At 40.9% G+C, this 25904-nt stretch overlaps 1 protein-coding gene across 3 annotated transcripts in view; it reads left to right on the top strand.

Moving 5' to 3' along the window:
- Nucleotides 1-25904, top strand: part of EPB41L4A (erythrocyte membrane protein band 4.1 like 4A) — a 137830-nt gene that overhangs the window by 106777 nt on the left and 5149 nt on the right. For 2 of the 3 annotated variants that reach the window (XM_074812668.1, XM_074812669.1), the window contains exons 15-22: nt 3018-3131; nt 5011-5058; nt 9134-9211; nt 16430-16549; nt 22192-22239; nt 22881-22949; nt 23828-23938; nt 24793-24874. In XM_074812668.1, the coding sequence (XP_074668769.1) occupies nt 3018-3131; nt 5011-5058; nt 9134-9211; nt 16430-16549; nt 22192-22239; nt 22881-22949; nt 23828-23938; nt 24793-24874 (670 nt within the window). The remainder of the gene's footprint in view (nt 1-3017; nt 3132-5010; nt 5059-9133; nt 9212-16429; nt 16550-22191; nt 22240-22880; nt 22950-23827; nt 23939-24792; nt 24875-25904) is intronic. The other variant, XM_074812670.1, reaches the window with a different exon arrangement.

Raw genomic sequence — 25904 nt, forward strand, 5'->3', positions numbered from 1 at the left:
ATGAGAGTGCAAGTTGTCTGTGACGAGTGGCAGAAAGGCCCCTAAAGTATGAGTGATGAATCACTGGGTCGTGAATGATGTTGAGTCAGTAAGTGTAAAGAGAGGCACACGGGAGCAAAAAAATAACCCTAGATTTCTGAGTAAAATGAGGTGCTGCAAAGTTACGGTGGATAACTTAGTGAAAACATCACCCGCTCAGCCGTCAGAAAAAACAATTAGCAAATATTAGGAAAGCAAGAGAACAGTATTATGCCATTACATAAATTTGTGGATCACATGTTTGTTTCATGAGTTGTGAGTGCAGTTCTGAAGTCCTTATCTCAGGAGAAGGAAAAGGCTTTGAGAGAGGCAGCAAGAGTACTCAAAGGTGTGAATGGCTGTGCAAGAATTCTGTACAAGGAGCAGTGGCATAGGCCGGGCAGGACTCTTCCTTCAGTCTGGGAAAGAGATAATTTCAGGGAATGTGGTCTAGAAAATAATGAATACTACAGGGAAAGGAGAAAGAGATCAGGATTGTATTCTTTGAGCATAAGAACTTCAGATAAAGCTATTGGAAGTGGTTTAAAAATGTTGAGAAAGGCAGTGAGTAGTGATTTACCATGAGTAGGAGACCTGTGGTTCTCCTTTACAAGGGATGCTGAAAGTTAGTGGATTCCTGGGCGAAGCTGGGTGAGTCATGGAAGAGAAATCCCCAAGGGCTTCTCAAGACAGAGGTATAGCAGCTGACTAGTACCCTGAGCTGGGAATAGTGGGGGGACTGAAGGAGCACTGGAGAGCTGCCATATGTATTCAGTTTTTGCTTCCTGTAGGTGGTTGCTTATGGCCACTGTTGGAAACAGGCCATTGAACTAGACAGCACATTAAGTGTAATTTAGAATGGTCCTGCTTCTTTGTGATGATTTAGATCTAGACATGGTGTGTCTTTTGGGGCACTGTGATGATTTACCCTATGTGCTCCTTCTCTAAACATCAAAAGTGTTCAGAGTAGGGACAAGGCAGTGTGCAAATATTCTCTTGCTAAGATAGATGTTTATTTGTGTTTTTTAAAGTTGTGTCAGCTTCTCACATTGTGGTTCCAGCATGAAAAGTGCTCTCAGAATAGCAGGAAGTTTGATCGCCCAGGAGCCAAATTGGTAGGATTGAGTTTTTGCAAGTCCATCTATTCTAAAGGACTACACAGTTTTAGACACATAAGCAGACTGTATGCTACACAGAGGCTTTCATAGCTTCTAATAGTAGTTCTTGTTGAGATGAACTGTGGCAGCTTCTCAACTGTGCAGAGCAGTGCCGTAATCAGCAGTCTGCAGAAGCAGGTGAAGAGGTGTGTATCCAGTTTGAAGGCCAGCGGGTTTTAGGAAAGCAGAAAGAAATAACTGGAATTTGGTGAGAATATCATATTTACCACATGTTGTGAAAAGGACTAAGTAATGTTCGGTAAAAATGTGTGGCTGAGTTTAGCATCCTTCCTCCAAAAAGTCATGGAACATCAGTATACCACCTTAGACTGATATGTACTCCATTACAGGCTCTGTTACACTGTTGGAAGAGGTCTTTACTCTTCTGTAGTAAGGTGTGACAGGCTGGAGCGATGGGCTGAGGCCAACTGTAGGAGTTTCAATAAGGCCAAATGCCGGGTGCTGCACTTGGGCCACAACAACCCCCAGCAGTGCTACAGGCTTGGGGAGGAGTGGCTGGAGAGCTGCCAGTCAGAGAGGGACCTGGGGGTGTTGATTGACAGCCGGCTGAACATGAGCCAGCAGTGTGCCCAGGTGGCCAAGAAGGCCAATGGTATCCTGGCTTGTATCAGAAATAGCGTGGCCAGCAGGGACAGGGAAGGGATCTTACCCCTGTACTCGGCACTGGTGAGGCCGCACCTCGATGACTGTGTTCAGTTTTGGGCCCCTCACTACAAAAAGGACATTGAATTACTCGAGTGTGTCCAGAGAAGGGCAACGAAGCTGGTGAAGGGTCTGGAGCACATGTCGTACGAGGAGCGGCTGAGGGAACTGGGGTTGTTTAGTCTGGAGAAGAGGAGGCTGAGGGAAGACCTCATCCCCCTCTACAACTACCTGAAAGGAGGTTGCAGAGAGATGAGGATGAGTCTCTTTAACCAAGTAACAAGTGATAGGACAAGAGGGAATGGCCTCAAGTTGCACCAGGGAAGGTTTAGACTAGATATTAGGAAGCATTTCTTTCCAGAACGGGTGTTAGGCGTTGGAATGGGCTGCCCAGGGAGGTGGTGGAGTCCCCATCCCTGGAGGTGTTTAAGAGTCGGGTCGACATAGCGCTGAAGGATCTGGTGTATTTGGGAACAGTCAGTGTTAGCTTAATGGTTGGACTAGATGATCTTCAAGGTATTTTCCAACCTTGATGATTCTGTGATTCGGTATCACAGGATAGTCTATACAGACATAGGATAGTCTACATCTAATTTGGTAACAACCCAACCCATTGGGTCCCAGTCAGGCTTACGTACATAACCTGAAGCTTGAAACACCTCCACACCATTGGTAGAGCGTTGTGTGGATGAACAGCAGAGAGCTGGAGCTAAAATTGTTTCATGATCCCAAGCATTATCTCTGTGGTGAAGACATGTTATGGCAGGAACAGTCTTCAACTTGTATCTGTGGAAAACATGAAAAATAGAGGTGCATTTGAATGCCTAGCTCTGGGATGGATAAATCATACGAAAGCACAGAAATTTTATTATGCTAAAAGAATGTGTATATACTAGGCTCTAGATTTGTAAGCTTAGAGCTGTTGGCTTGGCAGTGCTGAGATCTCTCTCCTACATTTTCAAGGTTCAGTGTAAAATATTTATTGCTGGAAAGCAGTACCACTGTATTTACATAGCATGCACACACACACATACATGTATAGCTGAATATGTATGTAAGTGTGTGCGTGAGCCTTCTCAGTTTTTGCAGGCTGAATCTCAGTTAGCTGACCTAATTGTCTTGCTCTTTAAAGCCAACTGTCTTTAAAATCAACTGTTTGCTCTTGCTTTTGAACCCTAGTGGGCTGTATAATTCTCCCAGTGACCGCAATAAATCACCAAAGTTTCCTTACTCTCGGCGACGGAATCCATCAGGTGGCAGTGAGAATGAGTCTGGGCAGCCGGTCCGAAGGAGGTAAGAGCTCTGGGTTTAATTACCGTTAGCTTCTCACTGTGGAAAGCTTGAGGTCCTGCATGCTCTGTGTTCAGTAAAGTCTCTTGGAGGCCCAGCTAGGTCCTGGGAAAAGGGGTAGGGGCCAGTTGTTACTCCAAAAAAACCCTGAGTAAGAATACCAGATCTGCTCTTGGAGAGGAAGCTTTGGTCAGGACCTTTGCTCGTATGCTGTTCTGGGTACTGGGAAAATTATGTTAAAAATATGAGAAATCGCATTATTGGCACGTGCAAGATCCTTTCACTTGCTGCAGCTATTTTTCCCTGATGAAGGAAAGTACTGATGGATGTTGCTTGGTTGACAATGAGCTTCTAATACAGAGCAGCATTTTGTTTTATGTACATTGCTTTGCTTTATGTGCAACAAAGATTAAAGGAATGAACCATAAAGCTGTCTTCAACAGTCCCATGTGTGAATTACTTCACATTAGAGAGGATGCCAGCAAAAATACTGGGAGATACTTAACATCAAAAAACTATGAGATACTTAATGTGTTTTTAATGGGTTTGTGCTGAATTGAGTATCTTAAGTAAAATTAAATGGATGGAGATTCTGTGCTGTGTGTCCTGGAGTACGTCCAAAATGTGAGTTACGGGGACAGTTCTGAAGTGATACAGTTCTGAGAGACTACATGTTACTTGGGACAATTTGTCCTGCTAAGAAGCTGCTTTCATTGCTGAGGTACTGTGGTGCTGTGATCTGTTGTGAAGTATAGGCAAGCATAGCTATGGTGCCATATTCATTGCAGTCTTCTAGGACTGCCTAGTAGCCAGTATCTGGGAGTTACATCTCCTTCTGACATCTCTGAAGTGATTACTGGTTTGGCTTTCAAAGCCAGGGTTTGCAAAGGGGTGTCTGACAATGCATCTATATCTATGAGGAAATCTAGTTGAATGTGGAGCTTTCATATTTGTCAGGGTTCTGAGCTGCTCCAGATCTTTTATCTGCCATTATCTGTCTAGAACAGGAGTGAAGAAACTCACCCATGGTGTATGCATAGTGACCTCATGCCTGAGTTAAAGTAAATCAATGTAGCTGTCTCAGAGTCAATAGTTATGCTGATGTACCCTGTTGGATAGAGCCCTTGTAGGTATTAATAGCAGTGTGTTTCCTGAATGGGTTTTCTGATTCATTGCTAGCTTAGTTGTCAGAAGACTTGTTGGGCTTTGTAAAAACAAAGGAATAGAGATGTGCAGTGCAAAACTGTCCTGTACCAAGAAAAGAACAGTGTTTGTGCACTGAGCAGTAGGAAATTTTTTGAGATGCCAAGTGTTTATCATCTGGGATTTGCATTTGGCTGATCTACTTGGTGGACAGGTGGTCGTGCCAATAGCAAGTTTTCTCTTGGACCACCACACCAACAAAATGTATATAAAAGCCTTATCTCATACGTGAGACTGTGAAGACTGACAATAGTAGGTAGATTATAACCTAATTACATCTTCCTGAACCTCGATTTTATTCATGTGCTTTTCTTTTTCAACTGTTTAATTAAACAATAGCCATGTTGTTTATACAGTCTTTGCTGGAGTTAAGAGGAAAACATCAGGCTTTGTTATGCTGGAAACAGTAGGAAACTCTAAGGGCCAGCATACTATGCTTAACCTTGCAAGTCAGGGCTTTGCAATGAGAGCTTGAATGGGATCATGCCTTTGCAACTTACTATTCAGGTGTCCTGAAAAGTTGGAAACAAGCACACATCCTTTTTAATCTGCCTTAAATTATGCTGACAAAATGCCTTTGTAAAGTTTGTTGTTGGTGTTTTTTTTTTAAATGGGAGTTTTTGTGTATTTGTGTTAAGTGACCTGATGGCATTTCAGTAAAACTTCCTTAATGTCACAGGAAAAATCAAAACAGTGGTGAAGATTCAGATTTAAAGCAAAGGGGAAGGTAAATATGTTATCTATAGCAGCCATGAAATGATAGCGAAGGTACTAATCATATTTTAGTTCCCTGCATCCCCTCCCTTCCATCTTTTTCCCAAATCTTCTTAAATGTTTAAAAGGCTTGTTGTGTTCCATCTATTTAATTTTTTCTTTCCTACCTTACTTTACTAAAACTGCTCTGTAGGATAGACTCATCACAGCACAGATTCCTACAAGCTGCCTTGCACATTGTTACTACAACATGCTGGAAACAGTTGGTGGAAGTTTACTAAAGGCTTGCCTGCAACTTGAAGGTCAATTCCAGAAGTCTTAGGATTCTACATCTGCAGATTTTGGTTTGAGTTCTCCAGTCTCCCAGTCCACTTTTAATTAATCTGTTTTGAAAACAAGTGTACTGTTATTTGAGATAAATTGTCCCGCAAAAGGTAGCTGCAAAGGCATATGCAACTTCTTACGGTCTTCTCACTGTCTTGCACATTTTTTGCTGATTTTTTCTCTTAAGCTTCTTTTTTTCCCCTGTGCAGTCTTGAGCAGTTGTCACATTTCCAAATAAAATGCTGGTGTGAATTCGGGTGTGCCCCTCAACAACTTGAGCTTTTGACAGATCTTTGCATCTGGACTTCTCTAGTGACACATCTGCCTGCCATGACCCTGTGCTGTGCTTCTCCTTGCTCCTGTGCTCCTGCCCTGGCTGCTGGAAAAAGGAGACAGTGCAGTGCATTTTGACGTGAGAGACTCTTGAAGCTTGCGAAGAAGAGGAGGCAGTCCTAGGATCTGATTCATGGCTGCAGCATGGGAAAGGAGCTCTGGCAGAGATAAAAACAGCTTGGGGACAATCACAGGAAGTCAGGGAAACTGCTCACATACTTTGTACCTATTATAAGATAACAGATTATTTTTTTGACAGATGTTAGCATTACAAGCTGCCAGTAATAATCCTGTGATAGATGGCCACCACATAAAACTGAGAGGATTTAGTTAGGCATCTCAGGTGGAAAGCGCCAGTGCTCAGAAGGGACCTCTTCCCAAAGGCTGTGCCTGCTGTATTACATTACAAATGTACAGGTTTGTTATTGTGTATTGTAATAGGTCTTCTCCACTTCCTCAGAATTTGGCTACTCTCCTCTCATTTTAATCAGAAAAAGACTGCACCAGAATATGAGCCTTCTCTGTCAACTGTTGCTCTGAAATACCAAATCCTGCAACGAACCCTCAAAGCCCTCTCCAGGACTGTATTTGTTCTGTGTTTCTTGCCAAACCGACTATGCCTTCTTTCTTGCTCCTGTGTCAGACCATATAGGTATACTACCTGCAAAATATCAAATATATTGCATGACCAAGAAGACATGAGAAAAAAGGATGAAAGGTGCTTTCTAATTGTCAGAGATCAGGATAATGTGTGTTCTTGCACCTGACTTAGGAAACCACATTTGTTTCTGGTTTTGGTATTTTATTCAGTTCAGTAAAAGCTGATGTTTAATATTCAGTGAAAGATAATATTCTGACAGCCAGCATGAGCAGCTGCCACTCAGCTGACAGCTCAGCACCTCTTCTGTCTCCCCACAAGTGCTTTCCTGTCAGGGAGCACAAGGTAATTTGATGTGCAGTATCCAAAAGGTGGATCAGATTTTCATTCCTGAAAAGCTAGAGAGGCTTATCTTGGATTTGAGCAAATAGGATGTTTTATTTCGCGTTTCTCCTGTCACGGTGTGATTTTTGCTGCCTTGGTACCTCATGGGATAAATTGCTTAAATCAGCACAAGAAAATACTTGAAGTGCTGAGAAAGGTAGAACAGAGTCACTCTGATGACCTGAAAGTATGAAAGAACAGTGTTGCTCAGATGACCTAGTAATGTTGAGATTCAAGATTAGTGGAATATTTATTAAAGATCTGATAAGATTTTTGGGGAAAAAGGGATACTTTGGGGCCTGTAAGGTCTGCTGCAGTTCTAGGGCGTTTATTGCTCTGAACTCTCTGAATGTGCTTGAGTCAATTTTTTGGACACCATCTTTTAATCTTCCTTCTTCCTTTGGGGTTATATTTTTCTGTTGTAGCATACATCTTTCTTATCCTCACTTTGAGCTTCACCCAGAAATATGTATTTTCACCTGGGAAGGTGGCTATCCTGAGCCTCTGATCTTTAAATTACGGGCCGTGAAATTTGATGATGGGGAGAGGTTTCTGTTGCTTCTCTGGGGAAATTTCTCTTTTCCAAGCCTATTCCCTTCAGACAAGCTGGGTTGAACTGATTTTTCTGGGCTTTAATTGTCCTGTTATTCTAAAGCATTCCTATTTGAATGGAATCTATTTGAGATAATGATTTCCAAGTTTAGGAGAGGAGCAAGACCAGACTCCATACACTGAGGCATTTAATGACACAGAAATTTGATAAAACCAACCATAATTCACTGGTATTATGGGCAAATTCATAAGACTGTCCACTGTGTCAGAAGGACATCTATAACAGTGTCCTAGTGACAGAGGCAGAGGGTAGAGTGATGTGTTCCTGACCAGATAGGACACTCAGGGGAGGTCCATGCTGCAACTATTCTGTTCTCTAGGAATTCTCTCTCATCTTTTCTCATCCTGCTTGGGCTCTTCCCCCTAAACTGTTAGAACATGCAGTGAGCTGGTGCTTGTCAGTAGCCTCTAACCTTGTAATGAAATATTTCCCCTTGCCTGTTACCTACACCTAATGAAGTGCCTTCACTCCTCAGCTTGTGCAAGGTATAGTTTAACAAATCTGTCCTCTTATGAAAGTGGCTTATCAAAGAGCAAATGAAAACCAGGAGGCACAAGAAAGTATGTGTCTCTGCCAGCAGCATCAGGAGTTATCCCCTTATATCTTCTACTTCATGCCCAGACACCTCAGATGAAAATTTCTATTATCCATTGCAGCAGAACCATCACCGATTCTAACTCTGGATATATCTAAATCCTTTTAGGTCAGCTCATGTTAATATTGGTCAATTTCACCCATTAATCAGCTGGGCCGTCAGTGTTGCAGAGAAACATGTGTCTTTGGAGGCATTCAGAGACTATCATCGCACTGAAGAATGGTCCAAACCAGGTTTTGATGAGAGTGCCATTTTTTAGGACCTAGCCCAGCAGTACAGTAACAGACCCCTGGCTTCTAGGACCAGGGCCCTGACAGCTGGTCTGTCTGCTCCAAAATGTTGATCAGTGGCAATCAAGGATTTAAGGGTCTCTCTCAGATAGTAGTGGCCAAGCATTTCTGTCCACTGGGAGGAGTTTGCCTCCAGGTAGTCATATGCCCGTTTTCTTCTTGAAGTTCAACATCAGCCTGTTCCACCAGTCTTTTTCAGTAACAAATGATCAAAGCCGTAAATGTCACCTTGCCGTTTGAGGCTTTGCAGTTAGAGGTGATACAGAAGTAACTGCTTTATTTCTTTTTCCTCACGTGACATACCATCTTTGTAGCTGTGCATTGGGTTATCCCAAAGCTGTGCTGGTACCCACATCTGTCAATGTGTGCACTTCAGCCTTTCTGTGTTTATAAAGATCAGCAGAATCATAGTGTTAGTGGTATTCCATACTGCCTAACACTTGAAAAATGATACGAACTTACTAGAAGCCAGATGGAAGTTGAGGTGGGTAAAAAAAGATAGATCTGATGAGCATTTTTTTTGCCTTCGGAACCTGTATCATTTCTCTTCGGTGTCCTACAAATATGCAAGAAGAAAGAGCCAGAATACATACAGTTTAAAGATAAAACGTTTCACACCTCAAAGAAACATTTCACTGTGGCATATACACAAAGAATGCTGAGAGGTAAAATAAAACAAACAAACAAAAATGCAGTGCAATTATTCAAAAGGCAAATAGCGCTCACCTGACACTGCACTCTTGAGTGCACTACTTTTGAAGCAGTTATTCCTAATCAGTTAATGAGAAAAAGATAATATGACTTCCAGGTGTAGACAAGCCTTCTCGAGTCTTTTAATTCTGATTTTCTTAGTAATGTCTTTGCAGTGTTGTTCATTCCTTGTTTAGAACTTCAGTACTTTTGACATTAGTAGGTAAATGCATCTTGAGATGTTGCTTTTCTCCTCTCCAGATCACGGTCTCGCTGTAACACCAGCAGTGGCAGTGAATCAGAAAATTCCAACAGAGAGCATCGGAAGAAGAGAAACAGGTGACCTTTATATATTTTAGACATAGAGACATGAAACACAAAAAAATGGAGATGGACTTTTCTGAGATAGACCTAGTAAGAAGGAATCTAACATGTTTTATATGTATATAGTCCTCCTGAGGCAGCTTAAGGTCATTGTTTGAATAAGAAGAGAAATAATTGCCAAAACATATATATATCATAGGTGTATGCAATAAATGCGTACACTCGTGTTGCTTGGGAAGAACTCATTAACAACAGCAAAATCAGATATGGGGCACATCTACCAAAGACTTGCAATATTAATGCAAATAAAGTGGATAATGGTGATGACAAGGTATTCACAGCACATACGTAATACCTCAAAAATTTCAAGTGCAGAATTTTAGCAGAAAATAAATTTTTGAGGAGAATAGTAAAAATATTTTAATGGATCTGAAACTAGTGTTGTTTTTAAATGCATGCATTTAATTTTATAAATATTTTTATTTTCCAAAATGTAAAGTGTGGGCCTCAACCCAAAATGTGTACAGCATCAGCTTTTAATAGGACAACAGTAGTTAATATCAAGTGATGCTAGCAAGTTTTGTTTTCTGTGTCCTACTTTTCTTGTTCTTGATATGAAAAAGTTAGCATAGCAACTAATTTATTGTAGAAAAAAATTTCCTTTAAAACTGCAGCTTTTATGTTGCATTTGAGATAACAGCATTTGAGAGTTATTTATGAAAATGTATTTCTAAAAAGCACATAGAATTTCTTCATATTGCATAAACAGAGCATAAGAGAAATGTCACTGGACAAAAAAAGAAATTGTTTAACGAAAATTTTCTAAAGCTGTCTGCACAAGCTGCTGTAGTTTCTTGTTGTCTCACATGCAGTACTATGAGTGATAAATGTTTTTCAGATATTTGGAAGCTCTTCAAAATATATGCTAGATATTGCTGTGTAAGTATGCATTGTAGTAATATTTTAAGCATGACTTGCAATAGTTAGAGATGCTAAAAATCACTGTGACTTTCAGATGGGCTGGTATAAAGCATATCTGAGCCATGCCATGAGATTTCTTTGGACTGTACTTAAATTAGAGCACTGTCTTGTGAGATACTAGGCTAACAATAATCTAGGAAGATCCAATGCATGGAAGATTTATTTTCCAGGTGAGCTCTGATGTTTGAATGAAATGCTGAGTATAGTTTCAGTGATCAGTAGGTAAATGGTATTTTGTATTCCTTCCTCTTAGAACACTCTTGCCAGGTTTTTTGCTTCTCTGAAACTTCATGTTCAGAGAGCTCCACAAACAAGTGAAGGAAATTAGAGACTGATTGCAAGAAGCTTCTTGCAATATAAAGATTGAATTGTAAGAAGGATGAAGTACCACTTATCATTTTCTGAAGAAAAAAAAAGGGCCTTTACCAACCCTTCCTCACCTCATGGAAAAGTGCTTAAAATTAAAAAGAAAAAAAAATCAATTTGTGTGGATTGTTTTATGTTTTTCACATTTTCAGAATTATAAGATACATCAAAAATGTTAATGTTGTAGCATCTCTTAGGTGTTCACTTGAAATCAGACCAGATAAGAAGTCATTGTCACTGTTAAAATAAACAAGTACTAAGTGAGCTGGGGCTCTGAGACTTGTTCCTTGTCATCAGGTGCAGGAAAACCACCAGTCATCATGCATTTCTGCATTTTGTTAGCAGCCACAATGGGAATATAATAAGCTGAAGGGACATAGGCACTGAATAGTTTTCCTGTTAGCAGAGCTAAGCTGACCCTAGCAGGCTTAAATGGGACAATATAATGAGGCTTGTAACTGCTGTTACGCAAGTTTTACCTGTTGCATAGGTTAATAGTAATCTATTTCTCAGTATGAGAATCACGTCCCTAGCACAAGAAGACACAAAGTGGTATTGTTTTATTGCAATAAAATGACTGAATACTTACATTACCCGAAAGAATCTGCTTCTCATCGTAGAAGAGTAGAATATTCACATGAGAAGAGATCACTGTGAACTATTTATTAGATGAAAACAAATTATCAGAGAAAAACAGAAATGCAGGTGAGAACTTCTGAAGGGACAACTGGAAAAAGGTTAGGGAGAAACTCCTTACTTGATCTCAATCAGTGTTTAAGGTTTCACTCCATCATATGAATGTTTTATCCTAAGCAGATGTTCATATGGAATTGAGGAAGAACATATGATGAACATATTTCAATCATAGAAGAAATGTATTTGCTTTTTTTAATACTGTGGTCAAAATTTATTGTGTGAATAAAAATATATTAAACTAGTAGACAATGTGTATTGGAGCATAGTCTTCTACTTGACTACACTTAGAAGATCCATCTGATTAGAATCACAGAATGACTGAATGGTTGGCAGGGTCTTCTGGAGGTCATCTGGTCCAACCCCCCTGTTCAAGCAGGGACACCTAGACCCAGTTGCCCAAGACCATTCCCAGATGGCTTTTGTGTATCTCCAAGGAGGGAGACTCTACCATTTCCCTGGGTAACCTGTGCCAGTGCTCAGTCACCCTCACAGGGAAAAAGCGTTTCCTGATGTTCAGAGGGCACCTCCTGCGTTTCAGTGTGTGCCCATTGCCTCTGGTCCTGTCACTGGGCACCACTGAAAAGAGCCTGGCTCTGCCCTCTTTGCACTGTCCCTTCAGGTGTTTAGATACATTGATGAGATCCTTCCCGATCCTTCTCTTCTCCAGGCTGAACGTCACAGCTTTCTCAGCCTGTCCTCCTAGGAGAGATGCTCCAGTCCCTTCATCGTCTTGGTGTCCCTTCAATGTGTCCATGTCTGTCTTGTACTGAGGAGCTGAGAACTGGACTCAGCACTCCAGGTGTGGCCTCACCAGTGCTGAGAAGAGGGGAAGGACCACCTCCCCTGACCTGCTGGGAACACTTCTCCTAATGCAGCCCAGGACATCATTGGCCGTCTCTGCCACAAGAGCACGTAATATTCAACTTGGTGTCCACCAGGACCTCCAAGGCCTTTTCTGCAAAGCAGCTTCCCAGCTGGGTGTCACCCAGCATGTACTGGTGCCTGTGGTTGTTCCTCCCCAGGTGCAGGTCTTTGCAGTTCCCCTTGTTGAACTGTGTGAGGTTCCTGTTGGCCCATTTCTCCTGCCTGTTGTGGTCTCTTGGGATGGCAGCACAACTGTCTGGTGTAGCAGCCTGTCCTCCCAGTTTGGTGTAATTTGTAAACTTGCTGAGGGTGCGCTCTGCCCTATCATCCAGATCATTAATGAAGATGTTAAACAGGATTAGACCCAGTATTGACCCCTGGGATACACTACTAATTAATGGCCTCCAACCAGACTTTGTGCCACTGATCACCATCTTCTGGGTCTGTCTGTCCAGCCAGTTTTCAATGCACCTCACTGACTGCTCATCCAGCCCATACTTCAAGAGCTTCTCTATGAGGATCTTGTGGAGAGGCAGTATTGAAAGCCTTCCTGAAGCCAGATAGACAATGTCCATGGATAGCCCCTCATCTACCAAGCCAGTCATTTTGTTGTAGAAGTTTCTCGAGTTGGTAAAGCATGACTTCTCCTTGGTGAATCCATGCTGACTACCCCTTGGTACTTTCTTGTCCTTCATGTGCCTGGAAATGGTTTCCAGGATTAGCAGCAACATCACCTTTCTGGAGGTTGAGGTGAGGCTGACCAACCTGTAGTTCCCCAGGTGCTCCTTCTTGCCCTTCTTGAAGACATGAGTGTCATTTTCTTTCCTCTAGTCTTGGGCACTTCTGCCAGTTGCCGTGATCATTCAGAGATTGTTGAGAGAGGCCTTGCAGTGACATCAACCAGCTCTCTCTACACCTGTTGGTCCATAGACTTATGTATGCCCAGTTTGCTTAAGTCTTCCCTGACCTGATCCTCTTTCACCAGGGTTATGTCTTCCTTGCTCCAGCCTTTCCCCCTGGTCTCTAGGGCCTGGAATTTCTGAAGGCTGGTCTTGCTAGTAAAGACTGAGGTGAAGAAGGTATTCAGTACCTCAGCGTTTTCCATGTCCTGTGTCACCAGCTCCTCTGCCTCATTCAGCAGTGGGCCCTGGCCTTCCTTTTGTCACCTCTCTACTTATAGAAGCCCTTCTTGTTGCCTCTGACATTCCTGGCCAGATTCAATTCCATTTGAGCTTTGGCTTTCTTAACCTCGTTCCTGCATGCTCGGACAATGTCTGTGTATTCCTCCAACATTACCTGCCCCTGCTTCCATGTTCTGCATGCTTCCTTTTTGTGTTGAGCTTTGCAAGGAGCTCCTTGTTCTTCCATGCAGGCCTCTTGGCATTTTTGCCTGACTTCCTACTCACTGGGATGGACTTTTCTTGAGCTTGGAGGAGGTGATACTTGCATATTAACCAGCTTTCTTGGGTCCCTTTTCCCTCCAGGGCCTTAACCCACTGGACTTTTCCAAGGAGATCTTTGAAGAGGCAGGAGCCTGCTCTCCTGAAATCCAGAGTTGTGACCTTGTTTTTTTCCCTCCTCTTTCCTCTTAGGGCCCGGAATTCCACCATCTCATGGTCACTGCAGCCAAGGCTGCCTTTGACCTTCACATCTCCAACAAGCCCGTCTTGTTTTACATTGTACCCAAATGATAACTTTGCACTCAGATATTTTGAATGAGGTTTGAAGAATCAAATCTTCAGATTGTCTTAAGAGAATTTATCATTGCATAAACATATAATCTGAAATGGGGAAAAATATCTCAAAGTCAACAGATGAGTGATGATAGTCTTATGACCTTCCGTTTTACCATCAAGTCTTCCTGCAAACAGCACCTAATTTGCCACTGTGATAGCTATTAATCTCAATTGGATTTATTTCATATGCCAGTAAAAAGGATTTTTTTCTGTAAGGCATAAATCAACTTGTTCCCTTGTGGGAGCAAAAAGTGAAAAGAGTGAAAGGGAAGTTGTAATGGACTTGGAGTATAAGGGCAACACTTTTTTGTCAAAAATACATTTAAACTAGAAATTCACATTTTGAGTTAAAATTTCCACTTTTTTTTTTTTTTTTTTTTTTGGTTATCACCTGTGTTGCTTAAGATTTTGCCCCCAAATTTTTATGATTTGATCATTGCATCTAAGTAGTGTAATTTATGTAGAGATTGTGTTACCTTTGTCATCCTTTACATGTGAGCGTAGTACTTTTCTTTGCAGCTGCAAAATGAATGCTTTGTTTCTTTGCATTTCCATCTAGTAAGAGTTCTGCAGTACAACAGTACTTCACTGCTTGTTTTAATAGTTGCCACGCTTCTTTATGTATTCAGATTTTCGGTATTTTGCTCAAATTATAGAGATAAAGAACAGTGATGAACGCTGTTGTATGTTACAAGTAGAAGAAAGTAGGCAGAGTAGAAATACACAGTACTTGGGGGTAAATGAATGCATTGCTAAGGACTGTGCTTGCCATGCAGCAGTAGATGCTCATCTACTAGATTAGTAGAAGGGACCGAATCAGAAATGATGTGTTTACTCCCTTAACAAGAGGGTCAGTGTGGAAGTGTGGCTTCACAGAGGTGTAGGATCTCGTGCTCTGTGCCGGAGTACAGACCTTGTGCTCTTCTGCATTGTGTGAGTTTCCTGAGAAGAATGAGTAGCTCTTGGTTATTTTATGGCAAGCATCTTAATGCCTCCCTCAGAGCACAGCTGTCTACTTGACCTGTTAGGAGTTGTTTGGGAGAGATGGGGTGAGGTACTGGCAAGCAGTCAGACCCACGACCCACAGCAGCAGCGCTGGTCTGGCAGCCACGTGTCTTCTTTTGCAAGTGACTGCTGTATGTGGGGGGCAGTTGATTGTGTTTATACCATGTGGGGTGATTGCTGTCTCCACAAATTGGATTATTTAGGATGAAAATCACAATTCATTACTTGTTGCTGTTTGAGCTCTTCTACTAAATATTTTGCAGTTTATGTTGATCCCCATCACCAGATTACAGGTTTAAAAAGATTTACTCAGAAATCAAAACTGATGTTGCGGTCTTCTCCAGATGCTCAGTACCATTTGGTAGAATTGTGACCGTTTACAGTAGTTGAGGATCCAGCTCAAAGTTCATTACATATGCAAAAGAATAACTGATGAAAGGAAGAGCCGCAGCCTGTGTAGCCAGTTTAGCCTGATACAGTTCAAAACTCAAGGAGAAGGGTACATCTGTAGTGAAGATCAAAAACAACAGCATGCTTTGCATTTCCTATCAGTCACATCTCCAGTGTAATCTCTTTATCTCTGTTGGCTTGTTTGTTTGTTCTATCTGTCACTCTTCCCATTTTTTGTTATGCTGCTCTGATTTCTTCAGTATGCCAGTCGTACTGTCCTATGAGAACCACTATGAGTGGTATATTTCAGGGTTGTTTCTAAATCCCTGCTGAATTTTAAATTCACTGCTGTGACCAAGCATATCCATTTGTTCACCTTAGCACTTCATCATGCTGCTTACATCTACAACCCCAAAACTGTGATGCATCTGTAGAGCTTTGAATGGCCAAACAATGGCACGCAGGTTGGCCTAGCTGTTGTGTCATTGTGTCACTGCTAACAAACATGCTGAATTTATAGGATTTTGACATTTGGTTTAATTTGTACTACGTTTTGATAATGGATTCATGGATTTAAAAAAAAAAAAAAAGCACACAAGCAGAGACAGGGGCCACAGCCACAGGGAACGGTGCAGAATGGGTGCAATGGCAGGATTATATGTGTCTGGGGCATCCAGGGAGATCTGCATGCAGCCTGAGCTTTGTTCAAGTCCGGGTGAAGAGACCGCTTCCTCTGAGCGGGAACTTGCCAAAGGCATCCCTGGGGGACTTTCCCTGGATCCTAGGAAGGTTCGTGCTGCAACAAAGCATTTGAAAAAGTTGTAGCAGTAGAGCCATGTATCATGATGTGGCGCTTACACTTGCTGTAGATGAAGTGGGCAAGACTATGTAACCAGGAAAAAATTTCTAGATGTTTGGCTTAGGCTGGGAAGACAAATTCAAGTTGTGGGTCTGTTCTTAATGGCCTGTGTAGTTTCATTTTTGGCTTATGCTGTTTTTAACATCTGAATTTTCTTTAATACAGGTTCTTATATTTTAATGTGGTTTGGGAACATTAATTAAAATATAGCAAAATGAAAAGTTAAAGTATTGCATTGCAGTAGTTGGATTTTTGTGGGGAAAAAAATACCCCATTGGTTCTCAGAGCATCCTGCAACAGAGATCTCAGACTAGACTGCCGGTACTTCTTTTGCAGATTACGGCAAGAGAATGACATGGTTGACTCAGCTCCTCAGTGGGAAGCTGTCCTACGGAGACAAAAGGAGAAAAACCAGGCAGATCCAAACTACCGGCGATCCAGGCACAGATCACGATCGTATGTAACCCTTGCCCTCTTTGATGTGAAAATCAAGGCTGCTTTAGCATGTTAAAAAGCAGGAGGAATATCTTCAGTGTGGTGGCCCTCAGCTGCTGAGAAACAGAGACTTTCACATGGCACATTCTCACATTAGCAGATTTGTCTTTGTGGTCAAATCCCCTTCATTCAGTGATTTGAATTTCAGGGCACAAATAATGCAGGAAGGACTTCGTAACAGAGCTGGTCAAGAACTGTCTCCATCACCTTGCATGGAGTCCTGGACAGTTTTGTGACTTATTGAATGTTAGTTCTGTAATGGGGACAGTGATTCCCCTCTTCTGGGCAGCAGATCTGTGAAAACATTCAGATTTTGTGTGATAGGTGCAGGTTTTTTTGTGAAATACATGAACACTTGTTTAATCATATAATGTCTGTGGTATTGTTCCAGATGAGACCAGCTGCAGATGTCTCCATGTCAAATTACCACTGGCAAGCAGCAGTCAGTGATTTAATGTATCTTGATGCCAGAATTTCAATGAGGAGCCGTGCTGTTCCTTCTGACAGCCGGTTTTGGCATGGTGAAGTTGTCAGCTTCTAAAATTTGTTTTCTCAAACTAATGAAAATGCTGGTTTCTTTTACTTTATATTTGTCTTCTAATGGCTTGTTTTGGGGGTATAGACACACTGTTTTGTATCATGTTTGTGTCCAGCCTAATCTGCCGTCCAAGCAACTGTCCAAAGCAGCACCAGCATCAGCGTGCCCAGCAGACAGGGCAGGGCAGGGCAGGGCAGGACTCATGGTGTTGAAGAGCGCCAGGAGAGCATCTATGAGGCACTGAAAGAGAAGGCAAGAGAGAGCAGTCTTTGAAACTGTATCCCCACTCTCACTGCCTGGTTAACGTGGATGAGTTGCCTGCCCTGATGCTGATGGTGCAATGTGTGACCTCTATAACACACTTAACACAGGTACTTCCTGTTAATGTCTTTTCTTAGATGTACATTTCATGTTAAGACTTACCAAGAGAAAATGTGTAGTGCCTTAAATGATTATTTCATTCATACCCCTTGAAACTGTAATCTGCGCTGAAATTTCCAGTACTAAAATCCACTTGAGTTCTGTTTTCAGTTGCCCATGTTGCTAGAACTTGTTTCTGTCTCCAGTTTCATGGTGTACAGTTTTCATTCTTTTATGAGAAATAGAATTTGCCATTAAAATTCCAAATGTTGGAATTTCTACTGGCTTTGCACAGACTTGTTCACTTTCAGCTGCACAAAAGTCAAATGTTACTAGGTGTAATTGTACAATGATGTATTACTAAAAATCAGGAATATTAAAACTCACTTGTATGGAATCCACAAAATATAGCTGGTTAAGTTTGATTTACATTTTTTACTGTATACAGAAAGTGCTGTAAACTAGGATATGTACTGAGTTAATAATGGTTAGATAAATTTATAGGCAACTTTTCTTTTTTCCCATAGGCCAAGTAAATTTCATTGCTTGGACAGCACGGGCTCCCTCTTGTGGCTAACTTAATTTATGAAACGGGTTTTATTTTGCAGCACAGTGACATTCTGAGTTATATTTTATTTAAACTCCTATTAGCAAAAAACATAAAGGTGTAGCATCTTACTTAACAAGGTAAGGTCCTAGAGGAAGCAAAGAAACGAGGAAATCCTGAATATTTTGGATGGCTTCTCATTTGTTTTCCCTACTGTGTCAGTGATCAATAAATTCCTCCTTTTTGTCTCACACTTCAGTTAAAAAAAAAATCAAAACCAGAAAATAAGCCCAGACCTCTGAAGTATGGCAGAGATCCTTAATAGACACAAGTAGGAACTAAAAAAAGTAAAATGGGAGTTCCTTTCAAAGTGCTTTAATAAAAGTTTAGTAAAAGACATTTAATTGTTAACGTGCAGTAGGTTATAAGAGCATTAATTTAGTGTGGCTCAGTCGTTTGCTTACAAGACTGGATGCATGTCAGAGGAAAGGGAAATGTGATTCCCTAGGGTGTAGGGTATGGTTGGTTTTGGTTTTAAATCTGGTCAGATAGTCATTTCAATTTGCACATTTAACAATTGATACAAAGCCTTCATTTTAGTAGTACAGATAAGTCTTTCACAATAAGTTCCTTATTACAATCAGCCTAATAAGAGATTTCACTTTGGAAGCGTGAAGTAATGGCTGAAATATTTGTTACTGTGCCTGGCACAGTGCATTTCATTTGTTTGATAATGAGTATTATTAATCACTGGTGGTGGTGAGGTGGTGTCTCCTTGGTCTCAAGAATAAAAATATTTGACAAGAATTTGACCTTTCTTTCTCCTAAAGGAATCAGCAAATAGAGAGAGCTCCCAATTCTAGTTCTACAGGGTTTATTTTCAAGAGTTCATGTAAAACATCTGTGTAGCCAAAGGGCTTTTTTTAATTAAGAAGAATGGCCATTAAAATTCCATGGCTATTTAAATTTACCATTTGTGACTCAAACTGAAATATTAATAAGGGTGCAGATGCAGACACAAAAAATAATGTAGACCTTATTAATGTGTAGAGTTGTTCGAGCTTGTGAAAATTATATAAAAATAAACAAAAAAACCCCTGGAGACTCACCACTTACTGGTAATTCCCATTAGGTTTCCTGTGCATTAGAGAATCTGGTTAGTGTACAAATTGTCCAGAAGCTGTTGATTCAGATACTGCAATAGGACAATCTGAGTATACATTATGTGTCAAAACTGTTAGTTCTAAAAAAATTCACAGTAAAAGGTGAAAACAAAGTGAAAGAGGGATTGTGATTTGGCTTTAAAGATTTAATAGATGGATTGCTTTGCTGTGGGCTGTTAAGAACTATACAAACACGAATTTCCTATTTGGTATATGCAGTACCTACATTTCATCTAAACAAGACCTTTCTTTTTGTAGACTTTTCCTCATTTTGCCTTTAAAGGAAGCAGGAACCGGCTTTGGAAGGAAAATACTTTTATTAAGAGACTTTATCTGTATCATATTTCTGGATATTCTTTTGTCGGGAGTTAACTTGAACAAATGCTTTGAGGTTATCCCAGTATGGTAACACTTCTTAAACAGATGGAAAATAAACAATGTTGAGATGGGAATTCATAAAAGCAGTTTGCTCTGAGGAATCATAGTGTTTAGCCCCTTTCCTTTTTTTTTCATGGGATGCCATATTTCTAAACCCGTATTTTACAGCAGTGGTTTCCATATCAGTGTATTTGCAGGGGTGGAAGGAGGGATAATGGCAGAGATCACAGAATTAAATGCCTGGAGCTGGCTGCAGAAAGCAGGAGGCAGAATTCCTAGAAAATGGAGAATCGAAGATGACTTCTTGTTTAACCACTCTTTTTCCACATTGCCCCACAAATTAATATTTCTTATTGTAGGTGAGGCTTCACATGATGTTTGGTGATACACGAGACTTAAGGCCACATCCTGAACTGTTGTATTTCTATGAATAAGTAAAAGCCGTGAGCTGATCAGATGGGTCAGTGGTGTGTACAATACTCTGCTTTGTGGGGATCCTGGGTTTGGGAGTGGCCTTGGGGTTTTGCTTCCTCAGGCAAACTAGGGCCTGTAAGCATTACAAAGACTCCCTGGAGAAGCAGCCCTTTTTTCCATAAGCTTTTGCATTCCCCACTGCCTGATTGTTGAGCCTTGGAAGAGGATGCCTATCTTTCCAGCTCCAGGGTGAATGCAGGTTTTGTAGCTGCTATTTTGTGAGCAGGAGGCTGCATGGAAGAAGAAATCAATTCAAAACTGAGGGGTCAAAAAGGCTGTTAAATGCCACTGCATACCAGGCTATTTCATCAGGGAGTTAAAAACAGCATGGACAGATGTAAGAAGGAGAGAAGGAGACAGGAGAAGTGAAAATCAGAGAAAATGAAATGCGTTATAATAAACGCAAATGCAATGCCACAAAAAGCTCTGAATGTTGAGAAAAACCAGACTGCAAGATACTTGTGGCCATAGCTGTTGCTGTCATGAGGACCTGAGTCGTCAGAGTGGGCAGCAGAGCAGGCCGTCAAGGACGGGAATTGTCTGGGGTGACTGCATCACACTGCTTAGAAAGCCATCACCACCTTGGAACCTGAGAAGGTTATGGATTAGTTCATATTAGTCCCACTAGGGAATCATAAATGTAAGGTTGTTTCTCACTTTTCTGTCTCTTCCTGGTATTTATAGTGCAATAAAGTAGTATCTCCCAGTACTTCTGCCACTGTAACATCTAAAAAAACCCCAAAACATTACCATCCCTAAAGAATCTGCTGTAATAGATTTACTGCAATATAGATGTCTCTGAATATTATGTCTAGGCTGAAGTCTGGAAATGAGCCAAACACAGTAATGGTGAAGTAAGAAAACAGTGAAACTGTTAGTGCTAAAGAACAGTTTGGAATTATTTCCGATACCGCTCTGTCACTGGTCAAAGGAGAGATGATTTAACAGATGCTAAAATGCAGAACTCTGCTGTCCTCCTTGATGTTCATTTATATTTGGATTATATGACTCCAAAAGCATCTCTGAATATAACAGGCCCTTTTTGTTTAAGGAAAAAAGCAGCAAGCTCTATGATCTGATTATGTGACTTCAGTGGGAACTGCATGTTGAGTCTGTCTAAAAGTTGCATTCCTCACATGTCAGATGGTATGGAACAGTCTAGCTGCTGACACTGAGTTTGTATAATCCCAATGAAAAGAGTTATCTGATACCTCCATGCACATCTAGTCCCTGCCACTGTGTAAAATGCTTAGTTAATCTATTACTCTGCATGGGTTTTGGTGAATTCTAGGTTCAGCTTCAGCAACAGTGGTGGTTTTGCTCTAACCCTGCAACAAAAAAGGTTAAGAAAAATAAAAACAAAAGGAATCCACTTTGGAGACAGTCTTCTGTAATTCAGTGGAAAATGTGAGGCATGCCATTCAGGCTTGCTTTGCTACATCTCTGTCTGCAACAGGGAAATTACAATTTTGGCTAAGTACTTTCTCTGTGAATGAAATACTTGCTAAAATACTTGTGTGCAGGAGTGTGCATACTTGCTGGTTCCATTTGTTGATTGTTGTTTTTTTTGTCCTGGACATCACAAAGATAAATTAAGTGAGCAGAAGCCCTTCTGGGAAATGACCAGAAAGTGAGAGGCTGTAATGCGATTGCAGATGAGCAATGGGTCGTCTTTACTGGTGCTCACTGGGAATGGCCAGGGATTACTGGTGTGTCAGCCTGGTGTGGCCCGTCCCTCCTCCTGCCTACAAAGGGCTCTATGGGCCACAGGACATTTCTGAGGGCCTTTTACAAAAGTGTTATTCCAAAACACATTGTCCTCAGCTGGATAAGGGGTGGCAGTAGCTGGGCATTTATTTGGTTTGAGTTCTTCTGTTTTTTGTATTTTATACATACTCTTGCTGAAGGCTAGTGGAACAGGAATTGTGATTGAGAGCCTGTTGTTCAAGAAATGACTTTTCAGTTGAAATAAAGCAATGAAGTTTAATGCATTTTCTGAGATAACAAACCTTAAAATTGAAGTCCTTGGGATTACATTTACCATGATTTCTGTGTAGTGTCTGTGCTGTTAAAAGTTATTTGAACAGCAACATATCAGATGTGGTTTTCACAGTGCTGCCTCTGTTGTCGTTGGTATTTGTAGGAGAAGCCCAGATGTACAAGCTAAAGAAGAACTATGGAAACATATTCAGTAAGTATGGTCCTTGTAGGGTCTGAGTGACTGCTTGGTTTGCCTCTAATGTTGTTATTTACATCCCCTGCACTGTGGCTGTAAGGCATTACTTTCTGATTCAATTGTGTGCCACAGGAAATGGTGAGGGTGTTAACGACCAGCTGCTATGTGTAGAAGATACTGCAGATCACTGAATGCACTGAATACAGATGACTATTGTATGTAGATGAATTATTAATGAAGAATACAACATTTTAGAGATTTATTCCTCTGTGGCTTCCAGCATGTCCTTGTTTGTAGTACTAACACTTTTAGGATGAGGCCCCATATGCTGTAGAACTACCAGTTAGGAAGGTAGTTAGATATTCTAAAGCATATTCAATGTTCAGTATGCACCATGTTCATATATATTGTGAAGCAACAAGATCAAATTTGCAGGGAGGTGAGAGGAAGGTAGAACAGGATGCAACATGCAGTTCAAGCAATCAGGGTGAAGTTAGACACGTTTCTTAATAGGTTTCCTGTTTTGATGTCAAGATAGCTTCAGGGCTGAGAACAGCTTGTTTCAGTAAATCTTTTGAGCCTAATATAATAAAAATAAGAAGGGTTTGGCAGTTGGTAGCTACTGTTAATTTTTTACTTTGCCTAATCCTTTCTAGGAAGGAGCTTGTGGATCCATCTGGCCTGTCTGAGGAGCAATTGAAAGAAATTCCGTACACTAAAATCGAGTGAGTTTATGTCAGCATTTTTCTTTGTGAATATAAAAGCCCACTTTTCTTATTTTACTGTGAATTCTCTCATACTGTAATGGGATTGGGTTTACACGTAAGTTCTGAATATTTTATGTACTCCAAATGCTCATCTAGGATGGGTTCGGTGAGGATACTTAATAGTTTTAAAACCTAATGTTTTCTCTTTCCAAAATATGAAAAAAATAATCTTCATCTCTCCCTATCTCTCCACACACTTGTGAACCTGCCAGATGTCTGTATGTTCTGTATGCCATCCATCAATCTGTTTTATGTTATACACTACAGAATTAGAGAGAACTGATTGCAAACAAGCAATCAATTTATTTCCTAAACTTCTGCTTCCTTTTAAATTTTGATTCCAATCATCTAAGGCACTGTTTGACCTGTTCAACCCCTTTCCTTGGTTGTCATGGGCAGCTGCCAGGGCATAGCTGTTTCCTTAAGAATCGACATCTATTTCACTGAGATAATTGCCCATTTGCGATGCCATGTGTCAGTGCAAGCAGCTGCATGTCACAGAAATGGGATCTTTGTTTGTATTACAATGTGTTTCCACAACACTACTAAACAGAAAAGGCTGATGTTAAAGCTGTATATATTGATGCATTCTTTATTAAGTAGTTTCATTCTCAAATATGGGCATGCCAGTTTGTGACCTTTGCACTTTTAAAGCATTGAATTGCAAGTACAGGACCATAAGAAAAGTATCGGCCTTTTAAATTCAGCCAGTGCAAGAAGCTGTCTGTTACACTTTAGTAAGAAATGGGAGTATCTCTGTCTGCAGTTGAGTTTATGTTTTTGTGCCAGATATCTGGTTTACTAACTTACCATTGTGAATTCTGTGTCTCTCTTAGGACTCAAGGTGACCCAATCCGCATTAGGCATTCACATTCTCCTCGAAGCTACCGTCAGTATCGGCGGTCCCAGTGCTCTGATGGTGAAAGATCTGTCCTGTCTGAAGTGAAGTATGCGAATGTGGTTATTAGCAAAGGACTGGTTTAGTGTGGCCCAAAAGTTGTTCAAAGATCATGGTTAGATCCGGAGTGGCATGAATGTGGTTGGTTGCTGGCATAGGATTCAGACAACCCTCTAAATAGTAGGTCTTCAGAGCTAAATGACTCAAGTATGAAAACATTTCTGGTCTATTCTGGGTCTGAGGCTTGCTTGATCCACTTGGAAGGGAGAAAAACTGAAAAAGCCACAATAAACCTGTATTGCTCTTCGGTGGTAGGTCATGAAGTTGCCTAAGGGATGAGAAACTCATGAGTTGCTTTCCACATGCTTTCATCCTTAATAGAGTTTAGACATCATCTGTATTAACTCTGTAATTTGTTTGATGGAAACTCTAGTACAACCCTGTTCAGCAGTGGGTGGATCAGTCTTTCCTAGAAGACTGATTTGTAAATGGTGTACCTGTGACAGCCACATTCTCAGTTTTATTAAGGCCTTAAATATCAAAAGCAGTCCCCTGATGGTATTACCCCCTCAGAGGCTAGTTTTAGCTGGATGGCACGCTGAAGGAGGTGTGGCACACCCCTGATTGCAGGTGAGACTCATCTTGCATGAAGTTTGGCTGCCTCTGTAGACCAGGAGGAGACAGGCCCCTTGAAAAGGGATGGCATGACCTGTGCCCTGAAGGTGCCCACTAACTACTGAGGATCAGCATGATAGCTTTTGGATGTCTAAAGTCAGGTGATAAGCCTTTTGGATTTTGCCTTTCAGAGCTATGTAGCTGTCTGGGTCAGTTTCATTATTCTTACTCTGCAGTTATAGTTTACTTCATTATAGCAATATCCATTTTGTAATGTCATAATTGCAGTGCGAAAACTGATCTAGTGCCTCCACTGCCTGTTACACGATCTTCAGATGCAAAAGGTCCCAGCACTCAGTTGACTCAACAGGTTAGTAATTGTGCGTCCTTTGCAACTTTCCTTTTTTTTGAGGGAGAAGGGGGGGTCTAGTGCTTTATTTAAATTAGATATTTGTCAGTGAAAATTAAAGCTGGCTGAGATTTTTTCAGCAGCAGTGTGACTTGAAATTTTACATTTTGCTTATACTGACACTACATTTATATTTCGAAATATATGTAGTTCTGTAGCATATGCCCCTCCTGTGAACACCTGCTTCTGCTACAGGAGGGCTCTTCCCAGTTTGAGTTTGATGCTTGCTTAAGATGATATCCTGTTCTCAACAGGAGGAGAACTAATTTTCACAATTACTTAAAATATGCAAGTGTGCTTGGGATGCAGTTATAATCACAACCTATCACTTTTTCACCTCTTAGAGGTCATCTTAAGAGTTTTGTTGCTTGGGCTTGAAGCATTGCTTCCCCCCCATCTCCAAATGCTGAATTTTTTATGTTAATTGAAATCTGAAAGTGATACAACTTGTCTTTTTAAATGTACTCTCTGGCTTTCATCATACATTATGGTACCATATCTCTCAGCTTTGATAGTTTTATTCAGTTCAAAATGTGGTAAGCAAATTATATTCAAAAAGCACTTGCAGGTCTGTGGTACAAGCACACAAAAGGAAACCAAAACATAGAAGGGAGAATTCCCACGCCAGTCATCGTGTCTGTTAATCTGGCATGTGTTTATATCAAAACTCGCGTGCTGATACAGTATGTAGCGTGGAAACTGCACAGAATACAGTCAGCAAAACATGTCATATTTTATCTTATAAGCAGTTAGAATACCTTAAACTTGAACAATTTTAAAACAGTAAACAGGTATTTTTCACTTCAAAGCTAGCTACAGACTAGCAGTTCTTTGATAGGAATTAAGTTCAAGGATATTTGTATTCCTGCATATGATGGAAATTGGAAAAGATGAGCTGTCCTTGATGTTTCTGTAAGGATTTTTCCCATCAGTGAAGGGAAAATTGGTATAGTTAAGGCTAAGCACATTTACGTGCTTTGTAGAAATAGGT

The sequence above is a fragment of the Strix aluco genome, chromosome Z, assembly GCF_031877795.1.
Source record: "Strix aluco isolate bStrAlu1 chromosome Z, bStrAlu1.hap1, whole genome shotgun sequence".
Classification (NCBI taxonomy): domain Eukaryota; kingdom Metazoa; phylum Chordata; class Aves; order Strigiformes; family Strigidae; genus Strix; species Strix aluco.